General features: G+C 34.9%; 2 protein-coding genes across 2 annotated transcripts; both read left to right on the plus strand.

Annotated features, from left to right (window-relative positions):
* The first annotated feature begins 2,486 nt into the window (after nt 1–2,486).
* LOC104108814 (aluminum-activated malate transporter 9) lies at nt 2,487–7,112 on the plus strand. Its single transcript, XM_033659333.2, has 6 exons — nt 2,487–3,010; nt 4,201–4,338; nt 4,441–4,710; nt 4,837–4,973; nt 5,060–5,206; nt 5,732–7,112. Exons 1-6 carry the CDS (start codon nt 2,641–2,643, stop codon nt 6,473–6,475), a joined length of 1,806 nt encoding a protein of 601 aa, XP_033515224.1. The 5' UTR covers nt 2,487–2,640; the 3' UTR covers nt 6,476–7,112.
* Nucleotides 7,113–7,738: 626 nt separating this feature from the next.
* Nucleotides 7,739–13,615, plus strand: LOC104108813 (serine/threonine-protein phosphatase 2A 65 kDa regulatory subunit A beta isoform-like). Its single transcript, XM_009617938.4, has 13 exons — nt 7,739–7,836; nt 8,627–9,057; nt 9,644–9,887; nt 10,580–10,692; nt 10,888–10,967; nt 11,118–11,259; nt 11,407–11,487; nt 12,086–12,190; nt 12,272–12,454; nt 12,626–12,718; nt 12,855–12,994; nt 13,078–13,144; nt 13,242–13,615. Exons 2-13 carry the CDS (start codon nt 8,659–8,661, stop codon nt 13,344–13,346), a joined length of 1,752 nt encoding a protein of 583 aa, XP_009616233.1. The 5' UTR covers nt 7,739–7,836; nt 8,627–8,658; the 3' UTR covers nt 13,347–13,615.
* Nucleotides 13,616–13,684: the final 69 nt, after the last annotated feature.

Consider the following 13,684-nt stretch of genomic DNA (forward strand, 5'->3'; position numbering starts at 1 on the left):
TGAAGGTGACATGATAGTTTTCTGAAAAAAATATTTTTCCGAATTTAAAAAAAAATACAAAATCAACACTTATTCCGAAAAAAGTAAAAAAAAATTCCGAAAAAATAATTTCCGGAAAAATAACGGTTTAATGGCATTTGGACCACAAAATCAACACTTTCCGAAAATAATTTATTTGGAAATTTTTTATTAAAATACAAAATCAACACTTATTACGAAAAAGGTCAAATATTTCCGAAAAATATATTTTTTCGGAAAATTATTTTTCCGAATTTTTTTTACTTTTTTCGGAATAAGTGTTGATTTTATATTTTTTTTTAAATCCGGAATATTTTTCCGAAAATTATTTTTTCGGAAAATAATTTTTCCAGATTTTTTTTTACTTTTTTCAGAATAAGTGTTGATTTTGTATTTTTTTTTAAATTCGGAAAAATAATTTTGCCATGTTGGATTGCTTAGGTGGATAATCATGTAAGCAAATCTAACCTCAGTTGGACTGCCATGTCACCTTTAATGACAAGATTAACAATTTAAAAATATTTGTAGTCCCAAAAATAGACGGCGAGGATATTTTTGATACAAAAAACAAACGAATGATATTTTTGAGCTATTTCAGATAGTTCAACGGTATTTTTGACCATTTTACCCTTATTATTTAGCTAAGTGCGCCAACTTGATTACTTTCATGAAAGACGTGCTATTATACAGGAATAGCCCCGCAATCATTTATAAGGTGTGAGTATTCATTATTGTTAGCACTGAAATTCATGTTAGTGCTATAATTTATATGTTGCGTTCGATGTAGTATGACTTTTTTCTCGAATATATATTTTACTGAAAAGGTAAAACTATTAGACAAACAAAGAATTTTTAACTAGTGTTTATTCAGTTATCATATGACGAGAGCATTATAAATACAATAGCATATGCTTTTTCCTATAGGAATTTGAATTTCGCGATACATAATTTTCCTTTTATCTTGAAAAGATTTAGCAGAGAAAATAGGGGAACAAAATTCTAACGGGAACAATTAGTACTGAGTTGTGGTCCGATATACTTAAGAGCATGATCATGCAAACGAGGGTCAGGTCCACTGCTTAGTGCTTACTCCTTAGGGTCATGGAATATTATTAAATGATCTTAATACAATAAGTAAATTATTTCAATAATGAGTCTGTTTGGTATGAACGCAAACAAAGAATTTTTTTTCAATTTTTTCATGTTTGATTGGCTTAAGAGCCCGTTTGGACATAAGAAATTCTTTCCTTTTTTAAAAAAGAATTACTTTTTTTCGAAATCAGCTTTCGTTCTTAAAATTTTCAATTTTCACTTGAAGATACATTTTGGAATTTTTTAGATTTTTAAAAACTCCAAAAAGTTATTTTTCAAAATTTTCACTCAGATTACTCATAAAACTTTAAAAACAACCCAAAATTATATTCATGTCCAAACACAATTCTAATTTTCAAATACCAGTTTCATTTGAAAAAAAAAATTCACTTTTTTGGGAGAATTTTACAATTCTTATGTCCAAACGCCCACTAAATGTAGTATAAAATATTTTTTTTATTTCAACAAAATGAATATTTTCTTTCATTACCAAAATAAGAGTATTTTTTATTTAGTTATGTAGCACAAATTTCAACTTGTTTTGAGTGAAAAAGTAAAGCAACACATTAGTCCCTTTTGGTTTTGTGTGAATTTTTAAAAGATTAATTAATTTTTTGAAGAAAATAGAGTCTTGAAAATGTTGGGTGTGAACACCTAATTTTTGATTATGCGTGAATATTTTTTCATTCACACTCACTTTCCCTTGGATATTTATGGTTTGGGGGGAGGAGGAGCACATGAAACATGAGAATTTGGGGGAAGGGGAGTAAGGAAAGTGCATAAAAATCTATTTTTCTAAAAAATATTTTATTACTCTCTAAACAAACAATAGAAAATATTTTTCGAAAATTTTTTTTCACTCACCAACCAAACATGAAAAAATAAGTAATAAAATCACTCATTTTCCCGAAAAACACACCCAATATGTAAATCCTTTAGGATCAATTAATCTTTTAGTTCTTTACAAAAAAAATTTAGTTTTATGTTTTTTTTTAACAGAAGACATATATTTTATAGCAGAGATCTGAAAATAACACATAATAAATATGAAAAAATATTTTTTTCTAGTCAAATTCTAAGTAATCATAGGATACAAAAAAGAACATATATTTGAAATCTTTACACAAACAACCGATCTAATTTGATATTTATTTTTTCTAGTGTATGCATAAATTATATATATATATATATGATTATAATTTAAACTATTGGTCGAAGGACTACTTAGATTAATATTTTTAGATATTATTTTTACATCATAACATGGGCCCCACAGCAGTCGCCCATATCTGATTCGTTGGAAATAGAAAAGGACGGTCCCACCAGTCTCCACGCGGCTTTTTATCAATCACCATCTCCTACGACGTTGTAATACTCTCTGGAAACTGTCAACACCTAACAATTCCTTTTCATTCTTTACATTCACTTTACTCCCACACTATCCCTTTTCCTCGGGCCAAACTCGTTAGTTTTGTTAACTTCTATGCCTATATTATCGAAATACACTCCGTAAGCAAGAGTGACTCGAGAATGGCGAGGAAATTAGGGTCGTTTAGGAAGAGTTTCGAAGAGAAAAGAGAAAGGCTTTTTTCCTCATGCAACGGTGATTACACTGAGTTACCTGGTTTCAACCCCACACTTGATTACCCTGAAAATCCAGGGTGTTTTTCGTCTTTTCGTGAAAAGTTTAGAGAGCTATGGAAGGATTGGAGCAGCGTAGCCGTGAAGGCGATGGAGATGGGTCGATCCGACCCGAGAAAGATTGTATTCTCAGCAAAGATGGGTTTGGCTTTAATGCTCATATCTTTGTTAATCTTCTTTAAGGAACCGGTTGAAGAGCTCAGTAGATACTCTGTTTGGGCTATTCTTACTGTCGTCGTCGTTTTTGAGTTCAGCATAGGTATGTGTTATACTTTTCCCCTTCAATTTTGTGTAGTCATTGTAAATTAAATAAATGTGTGCCCCAAAAGATGTAATCTTTCGTAAGAATTTGGTAGTACGAAAGAAGATTTGTGTTTGCTAATTGTAACTGTAGAGAAAAAAAGCTGTTAATAGCTTTGAACAAGTCTTTTTTTAATAAAAAAAATAGATACTTTATTTATGTCCCTCTTAGATAGAAGTAGGGCCAATTGTTATTTGATTTTCATTTTGGGATTAAAGATTGATAATAATGATTTTTTTTTGTGAACCCTCTCAACTTGCTTGACCTTTTACATAAGCTATGTTCCTTCACCATTTAGTTGTTGATTTAATGATTTTTAAGGGGGGCCTTCTGAGGGATAGATATCCTATTAATTTTTTCTTTTTTAAATATCCTTCTAATACAACCTTATCTTATGAAAAACTGAGTATGGAAGGGGGGGGGGGTCTCCCTCTGGGCATATATTTGTAATGCTCAGGATGATTCATATATAGATCGATTTACTTGTCAAGAAAAGTTATTACAAGACTTATGAAGAAAATAAAATAATCCAAATGATATGACTAATAAAGGAAGCATGACTGGGTTATTCTGTTTTTTGGTTACTAAGGACTAATCATGATTTCAATATAAAACGAATTATCGAGAAGGTGGTAATTAGTACAAGATTCAAGCAAGGAGGTTGACCTAAGAGGCCCTAAAAGAGGAAGTACCATTGTGAGCATTTCTTCATTTTACAACCATAATTTTGGTTACTAGGCAGTCGTTATTCAGTCTTTCTTTCTCCAAATGCACATACATACCACTTTAACAAAAGAAAACTTCCTGGTTTATGCTTCCAATTATGTATATATATGGTTTTACAAGCATGGGACAACCTGTTGCCAATGTAAATCCGTTGTTTTATTTATTTTATTTTATTTTATTCTTTCTAGTTTTTGCAATGTTTTCCACTGGCGGTTACTATTACTGCCAGCAGGAGGCATTTCAGCTAAGAAATCTTGTTAGATACCATGATACACCATTAAGCACAATTATCTGCCCACAGTATAGTTAGTATTTTCTGTTTGCATTTTGTTCCTTTCAACCCCTGGCTACTGCTTTCTTTGTTTTCTGTATAGAAGGTATGGGGAGCTTTTTATACAGATTCACGTTTGAACTGTCCACAGGAGCCACTCTGAGCAAGGGATTTAATCGTGGACTCGGGACACTGTCAGCTGGAGGACTTGCTCTTGGAATGGCTGAATTGTCTCAGTTGGCCGGAGACTGGGAAGAAGTAGTTATAGTCATTGGTATATTCATAACAGGTCTGGTTTTCTGGTCAGTACTCGTGACTAATATGTATGAATGTGTTAATCTCTTTTTTATCTTTGTACCTTGCTGACTGCAGCTTGTTTGCCGTTTTCTAGGTTTTTTTATTACTTATGCAAAACAGTACCCACCAATGAAGCCCTATGAATATGGTTTCCGAGTATTCTTGATAACGTATTGTTTCATCATGGTATCTGGTTATCACACAAGAGAATTTGTTCATACAGCTGTAAGTCGGTTTCTGCTAATTGCACTTGGTGCTGGTGTTTCATTAGCTGTGAACATATGTGTCTATCCCATCTGGGCTGGTGAGGATCTTCACAATCTAGTGGCGAAGAATTTCATCAGTGTAGCTACTTCACTGGAAGGTAATTCAACCTCTGAGTCTGAGATGCTCGTTACTGTTCTCGAGATGGGATGTTAAAATTTAATTGTTTCGACCCTCACCCCTCCATTTCCTTTATCTGATTTTGATGAAAGGGAAATTGTTGCAGGTTGTATCAGTAAATATCTGAACTGTGTCGAATATAAGAGGATCCCTTCAAAGATTCTTACTTACCAAGCTGCTGATGATCCAGTTTACAATGGCTACAGATCAGCAGTAGAATCTACTAGCCAAGAGGAAGCTCTGGTATGCGTAAGCAGTTTTGCAGCATGAATTAGTAATTCTATGAAATTTTGCTACGCGGATGTCCTAAATTAACTCTGATACCACAGGTAGCATTTGCAATCTGGGAGCCACCCCATGGTCCTTATAAGATGATTAAATATCCTTGGAAAAACTATGTCAAAGTTAGCGGTGCATTAAGATATTGCGCATTCATGGTTATGGCACTGCATGGCTGTGTACTATCTGAAATACAGGTATTCCCTCTACTCCTTTTTCCAACTTTCCTGCTAGCACTTTGCTTGTAAAGGCATCACATAGTATTCTCTAACCATATTCATCAAACATGTTCCTTTTTTATTGCTCAATTACTTATTCTCCTAGCCAGTTCAAATCTCTTCCGGAAAACATTTCTAAAATGACTCTGGACCCCCTTCCTTACTTATTCTGCCTTTAACTAAACTGTGCGAGGAGATGTTTGAAGATAGAGGAAATAAGCGTTGGAATATCTTCATGTCCTTTCAGCATGAGGGAACAAAGTGAGGCTGACAGAACATGTTTTGCAGCATTACCGTTGACTGAAGCCTGTCGTGTATTCTCTCCTTGTAAATCATCCTCGTGCAGTCATAAAATTAAGTTGCTGTTAGATATGCATTATTTATTGGTGAATATAGTTCATTTTAAGAGCTTGCATACCCAGATGTCTCAGTTATACCACTTTATTTGGTAATGCAATGACCTATTTATAGCTGAAATGACTACCAAACATTTTTAATATGCAGGCTCCTGCTGAAAGAAGACAGGTTTTCCGTAATGAGCTTCAGAGAGTAGGTACAGCAGGTGCCAAAGTGTTGAGAGAAATTGGGGAAAAAGTGAAAAAGATGGAGAAGTTGGAGTCAGTGGATATTCTCTTTGAAGTGCATGAAGCAGCAGAGGAGTTGCAAAAAAAGGTGGATCGGAAGTCTTATCTTTTCGTCAATGCAGAAAACTGGGAAATCGGATCACGACCCACAGTGGTGGATATTCCACAGGAGCTTGGAAGCATGGATGATGACAGAAACTCTTTTCAACATCACAGATCTCTGAGTGAAACAGTAATCGACATTGACTCCATCAATATATCAAGGAGTTGGGATAATAGGACGTTTAACGTAGCTAGTAATAACAACCAAACTGCAGGAGTAACCCCAGAAAATGGGGTGGAGAAACCAAAAATGCGGACAGCACACACGCTGCCTAAAGCTAACGATGTACTAAAGGAGGTGGAGGAGGAGGAAAACGAGGAAGAAGAAGAATCAAAGACGTATGAAAGTGTCAGTGCTTTGTCTTTAGCAACGTTCACCTCCCTTCTCATAGAATTTGTTGCAAGACTTCAAAACGTAGTAGACTCATTCGAAGAATTAAGTGAGAAAGCAAAATTTAAGGAACCTGTGGATTTGTCTGAAGCATCGGGGAGAGTTGGCTTGTGGTCCAGGTTGAGAGGATATATGAAGTTCTCAAAAAGAGAGAGCGATTTACTAGTTTAGAAATCAAATCCTTCTTGTCCATGCAAAGACAGAAGAGTATTGAAACTATTACATGAGGAGATCTTGTAGCACTTTCCACAACTGGGAACTCGTCGAATCGGCTCTGAAAAGGCAACACATACTATATCCTGACTCTGAAACTCTCCAACTTTTGATCAGAAGTCTGGCTTAACTTTCTTGTGGATGACCATTGACGTACGCGATGATAGTTGGTCAAATATTGTTGACAGACCAATGACCAACAACTCTTTTTTGGGGTTTTACTTAGAGAAATCCTTATTCCTGCATGTTAGTTTTCATTAGCTATAAATATATTGACATAGAATTTTGGCCAAGTATACTGAGCTCTAATGGTTTAAGGTCTAACGGTTAATGTAGGCAGCACAAATGTATATTGAAATACACTGCAAAAGTATAGATACCCCTCACCCATAAAAAAAAAGTATATTGTTTTAGTTTATGATGTAGCCATTGAGGTGCTTTTCCAAAAATTTTCTTCCAGCTCACCTGGGGTTGTGAACGTTTATTGGTATTTATTTGCTTGCTTACAATAATTTGTACCTACTGTATTTCGTACATTCTAAGGTGAATTCTACAAGTGAATATTATATTCCCATCTTATTGTAATATTGTGTAATGAGGCACGTTACTGGCATACTTGGGGCACTAAACTAAGTTATTGTTTAGATGTATCACTGTATGCCACCCTAACTATATTTAATGAAGTAAAGTATCACAACCCAATAGCTTGGTTCAAATATGTGTTATAAAATACACTAACATAAGCACAGATAATAGATTCCTAATCCAATAGCTTAGTTCAAACTCTATTATATGTGTGTAAAAAAAAAAACACTAATATAAGCACAAATAATAGACTCGAACTCAATAGAAGGGCTATGGTAGAACTCAATAGAAGGGCTATAGAAGGTGGTTTACATAAAGAAAAATGTCAAACCGCTCGCCCGAAAATGTTGTTTAAATAAAGAAAAAAGTATAGTTTTGAGGGTTATACTTATATTTTAAAAAGTTAAAAAAGATCAAAGGTTTTGTTATAAGGATTATTGTCTTTCTCATCTCTTATAATTATTGTCATTATTAATCTGTTGGCATAAAAAATTTAACATTAAATTGATCACGTGCGCGTGGCTTACACTACCGCCCCGGGAAAAAGAACGAACTCAAACAATAATAATACTTAAAACGGTTATACCTAACTACTGTTTGAAGGCGGGAGAGTGACAGAGAAACAAAATATATAAAGTTGTAAAAGCTGATACTGAATCCCATAACGAACTAAGCAGAGATCACCGATCAACTTCCACCACTTCCTTTCATTCCAAAGTTTTATACTTTTGCAGGTATCAATCTCTCGCTCTACGATTATTTTTTGGGTTTTCTGAATCCTTTCTTTTTCTCTTTCATGCCTGGCCTGTTTCTTGAAGTTCAAGTAACTGAGTGAATTTGCATTGTCGTCAATTTCATTCATCAGAATCACTTGGATATCTTCAAAAAGCTTCAGGTTACAATTTGACATTTTGTTCTTGAACTTCATTCATTAGAATCAGTTTTTATTAATTGCTTCCGGAAAATGATTGCTTCTTAAATATGTTATTACATTAACTTCAACTTAGCTGGTGATCTTCTTCAAATTTCTATATTCTGTTTACTGTCAAAGATTTTCTTTTGTCTACTTATGATTTAGTAAGTTTTATGTAATTGCTGGCCACTATGTATGTCTTTAAATTTTTCATCTTCAAAATATCTGTTATCTATGGCCGCAGCTGAGAATTCTTTTATGTAACAGAGGAGGGTTCTTTTAATTCTTTTCGTCAAGAAAATCAAGAACATAATGTGAATATCTTGTGGATAAATCAAAGTTAATAAAATGAACGAGTGGAAATAATCATCCTTTACTAGTGGAAGTAAATAGTTTTCCTACTTTTTCTTTCTTGTATAAAATAGTGCCATAACCCACCCCAGCTTTGCCCTTTTCCCTTCATTCGATCGGCTGTTAGTTACTGTAAGAAAATGGTTTAATTAATTGCTTTCTGATAAAACATTCTTGAGTAAAATCCTTTTCGTTACTCTTTTAAAGGATGATTATTTTTGTATGGTTTAAATAAGTTGAGTTTTCCTGAATATATACAGAGAGAGATATTCACAGAGGCACAGCAGCAACCATGTCTATGAGCGACGAATCCGCGTATGGCGCTGCTGTTTTAATCGATGAATTGATGAATGAAGACAGGGAACTTAGATTGAATTCCATGCGACAACTGTCTACTATTGCACGTGCGCTTGGTGTGGAGAGAACTCGGACAGAGTTCATTCAATATATCAGAGAGAATTTTGATGACGAGGATGATGAGGAAGTTCTTCTTGAAATGGCTGAACAGTTGGGGGTGTTTATTCCATATGTGGGAGGAGCTGAACATGCTACTGTCTTACTTCCACCGTTGAAAGGTCTTTGTAGTGATGGAGAGAGTCGTGTTAGGGACAAAGCAGTTGAGTCATTGTGCAAAATAGGATCTCAAATGAGGGAACCAGACTTGATCGAATCGTTTATTCCACTGCTGAAGGTTAGTACACTTGATATTGTTTCATGGCAACAACAATATACTGCTTATAAATCTTTAAGAATTGCTTCTCATTATCTCATATAGTTTAGTATAGTCAAACTGCTGCGGACTTGTTATTCCTTATTTTTGGTTTGTTATGTCTGCTTATGAAATTATTGAAAAGATGCATTAGATTAAAAGCTAATTATATGACTTCAAGGATACTTATGTCTCCTATGCTCCATCTTTTTACTGATGAAAAGACTAAATAAAAAAAATTACTTGGTTTAATTGAGTTAACGTGACGTATTAAACCAAGTAAGCGCAACATATATTGTGACCTCATCCACCAAAAAGTGCATAATCAATCATTTGTATATCTTAGAAGATGTCCATTCCTTGGTATCATATGTTGATGGGGGTAGAAATAAAGGAATTTGAATTAACTATGTATGTAGACAGAAGTTCTCCTTAAGCTAATTCTTCTTAGGTTACTTCTTTTTATTATGCTAGCAGCTTCTTTGTTCATCCTTTTAGTAATTAGTTTGTAAGTTAATGTGGTGATCTTCTATGTGTGATCCTTCTTTTCCTGGTTTTGCCTAATCAGAGACTGACTGATAAGGAGTGGACTGCTCAAATTTCTTCATGCGGATTATTTCACATTGGTTACCCAAACGCCCCAGAGCCTGTAAGAAAGGAACTAAGAACTCTATACAACCAACTTTGCCACGATGACACACCTTTGGTAAGGAAAGCAGCAGCAAAAAATCTTGGAAAGTTTGCTGAGACTGTTGAGAAACCCTATCTGATGAATGACATCATGCCAATGTTCAAGTATCTGAGTCAGGACGGTATGATGTTCTCAATATTCTCTTTGCTTTCTGAAAGTAGGTTTTATTTAATATTATTGATCTCAGATTTCTTTTTATTTAATATTATTGATCTCAGATTTCTTTTTGGTTCTGCTTGGCTTTGATTCTTTTATACCAAGCGTACTTCAATTTGAGTGAGAGAATTCTTATGTAAGGCATATTTCATATTGGCTCTCCTTAGATCAGAAAATTGGTACTAGCAGTTGGCCTACATCAGTCATCTTTCAATTGACTTGTAAGATTGGAGGATAAGATAGAGTGAAGGTTTAAGGAAAGAACATCTGCGATTGGGATGTTGCTGTAACCCTCTTTCTAAAGTTAATTAGAATCTTTTGTTAAGAGTAAATTGCATGTAGTTTATCTCTTCATCCTCACCCTATTCTAGGCCAGACAAGCATAAAGAGCATATTGATGCAAGTTTTGGAGTGCAAATTTTCTTTCGGAAAGAGGAGTGATCTTCAAGGTAGCTTTGAATTATTGTGGAAAGAAGTACCAAAAAGTCTAATCAATTTTTATGTGCTAATGACAAGCATTACTTGTTCTATTTAAGATTTACTCTCATACCGGAAAGTCTGCTAGTAGTCAATAGTTGGCACTATCTCAGTATTGATCTAAATTTGGTTTATTCAATTTAAATCATTGTGACTAAGCTGGTTGTTTATTCTATTCAGATCAAGATTCTATCCGTTTATTGGCTGTCAAGAATTGTGCAGCTTTAGGGAAGCTATTGGCGCCACAAGTTTGTCTAGCAGAGATTCTCCCTGTCATGATTAGTTTGGCACAGGTTCAATTAAACTAAATATCTGCAACATGACTTTTTACTGACTTGTTGTTATATGTATGCACAATATTTTATTGATTTTGCATATAAATGAATATAGTGTTTTCCTTTGATCAAACACTAATTTGCTCTATCAGTTTACAGTTGGATACTGGCGGCCAGAACATATTTTAATGACCTGCTTATCTGCATTGACAGGATGCTTCTTGGCAAGTTCGTTACACGGTTGCAGATCAAATTTATGAACTATGTGAGACAGTTGGACCAGATGCTACCAGGTATTTGGTTATTTGTGAACTGAAATACTGTTAAGATCATTTCCCCAATCTTTTCCTTTTATACTTTTTAGTTCTCTCTCTTTTTGTTTTTACGCTTGGTCAAGTGTCCTCTGTCCAAAACTAACTTATGAGAGTTGTGAAATTTGGAAGGACGGAGATGGTCCCTGCATATGTTGGTTTACTTCGAGATAATGAAACTGAAGTCCGCAAAGCTGCAGCTGGTAAAGTCACCAAGGTTTTCCAGATATTGAGCCCTGAGCTTCCAGTCCAGCATATCTTTCCTTGTGTCAAGGTTTAAATCTTATGGTGTTCGTTTCGTCTTTTGATATATTAATATTATCTGTATGCTGTCTCATTATTTCCTTTCCTTGGACTGTCTATTACTCGTTCAAAGGATCTTTATAATTTGTTATAAGAGTTACATTTGTTTTTGTATCAGGAACTATCATCAGATCCATTCCAGGAGGTTCCTTTTGCTTTGGCTTCAGATATTATGGGACTAGCTCCTATTTTAGGAAAGGTATAAACCCTTGCCAATATTAGTCTATAGTTTCTCAATACCACAGTACATGTGCACTAAGAACTATCATCAAATTTTTTTCTGATTGTTGTCCTGGTGTAACATGTTCTTTCCCATGATGGTTCAGTATAAACATAAATGATGTCTGCTTCGTTCTTTTTTCTTTTGTTTTTAGAAAACCTTTTCACTCTCTAGTTATGTTAATGTGTCTCAATATGGTTTTCTGATAAAGAAAATTGTCCTCATAATATGCTTTAGTATGTCGCTTGATAAAGCACCACATTCTGCTGTGACTCTTGTACTTATTTCAGTTCTCCCAGTCTCTTGAAAATCAGTTGTCAGTTTGATGGAAAGAGTTATAAATTTCTCTGTGATCAGATTTCAGCAGCTTATGCTAGAGAATGATTTCGTAGGTCTAGCGGGCTGTGTGACTTTTAGCTTGTCTTTGATGACCTCGGATTGTGTAGCATATATATTTCTTTCTTTTTGAGCTGCGTGAGAAACAATTCGTGAATATAGTCCTTACTTGCTTTGGGAAAGTCTGAGTGTCAATCATATAGTGAAGAGGAACTTATTGTTTCTGCACTTCTTATTGCAGGATCAAACTGTTGAGCAGCTTCTCCCAATATTCCTCTCTCTTCTAAAGGATGAGTCCACTCAAATTCGTGTGAACATTATTAGTAAGATTGAGCAAGTGAACCAGGTTAGCCATCTATAATCTGTACTCAAGCTACTTTGCACGGTCTGAATCTCACCACCTATACCCTTTTTTTTTCTCTTGCAGGTGATTGGAATTGATCTGCTTTCCCAATCACTGCTGTCAGTTATTGATGAACTTTCAGAGGCTAAACACTGGAGAGTTCGGGTTGCATTAATTAACTTCATCCCTCTATTGGCCAGTCAGCTTGGTTTTGGCTTTTACAATGACAAAATTGGTGCTCTTTGCATGCAATGGTTAATAGATAAGGTATTCGTGAAGCTCTCTTTTTCTAAATAGGTCTATTGCTGATTTAGATGGCAAACATCTGTGAAGAATAAACTTTCTTGTTTACGACTTGTTTGGTGAAAGAGTCGTGGTCTGTAGTTTAGTTGGGATAATGTTGTTTTCACATGTTTCTTATTGTTTTTCAACTTGCAGGTTCACCAAGTTCGAGTTGCAGCAGCTAATAATCTTAGGCTCCTCGCAGAAAAATTTGGTCCAGAATGGGCATCAGAGCATATAATTCCACAGGTTTTCTAGTCATTTACTGCAGATTTTTCGCTTGTTGCTGATGCAATAATTTAGCAGTTAAATATTAGCAATCTTGTCTACTTCATATTCCAGGCCTTTTGTTTCATTTGACAACTGGACTAACACTTCTTTACAGGTTTTGGACATGGTTGATGACCGAAATTATCTGTATCGGATAACCATACTTCACGCACTTTCTCTTCTTGCCCCTGTAATGGGCTCAGAGATTACTACTTCCACATTTTTGCCAGTTATACTTGCTGCTTCAACAGACAGGTTAACTATCAATTTCTTCATGCTTCAATCCTATTCATTCAAGATACTTGTTAAGGCTCGGCTCTTACACTTGCATATTCCAGGGTACCTAATGTCAGGTTCAATGTGGCAAAGGTGTTGGGATATCTTGCTTCTGTAGTTGATCAATCTGTAAGTGGCAACATAGTTCTACCATTGCCTGCAAACATATATGTCAGTATGAACTTCTGTCACATCATTCCACTGATATGAACATTGCTCTTTGCAGGTTGTGGAAGAAAGAATTCGGCCTTGTTTGAATAAATTCAATGAGGACGAGGATGTTGATGTTAGGTTTTTTGCCAACAAAGCCCTACAGGCAATCTATCAGTGATATAATGTCTAGTTAAGTCAGTTTGATACGTCGAAAATAGTAGTTTTCTCCTTGTTAATACTGAATACTGAAGATAAAGGTGAATGTTGATGAAACAGCAGAGCTTTTATAGTCTAAATGTAGATATCAGATATTGCATTCTCTTGCCATTTTGTAGGCATTAGAATAGAAAATCTCTTGAACTGCCAAACGAGTATACTATTTCACAAGTGTAGTGTATATACTGACAAGCAACAACTTTTGGTTAGCTATGTTTTGGTGATTCCTGATTTCTTGGCTTGACGTCGAGTGTGAAATGCGTTTATGGAGTCTTCTTTCTACCTGATTCATTCTGCATT

Source organism: Nicotiana tomentosiformis, chromosome 3, assembly GCF_000390325.3.
Source record: "Nicotiana tomentosiformis chromosome 3, ASM39032v3, whole genome shotgun sequence".
In the NCBI taxonomy this organism is placed as follows: Eukaryota; Viridiplantae; Streptophyta; class Magnoliopsida; order Solanales; family Solanaceae; genus Nicotiana; species Nicotiana tomentosiformis.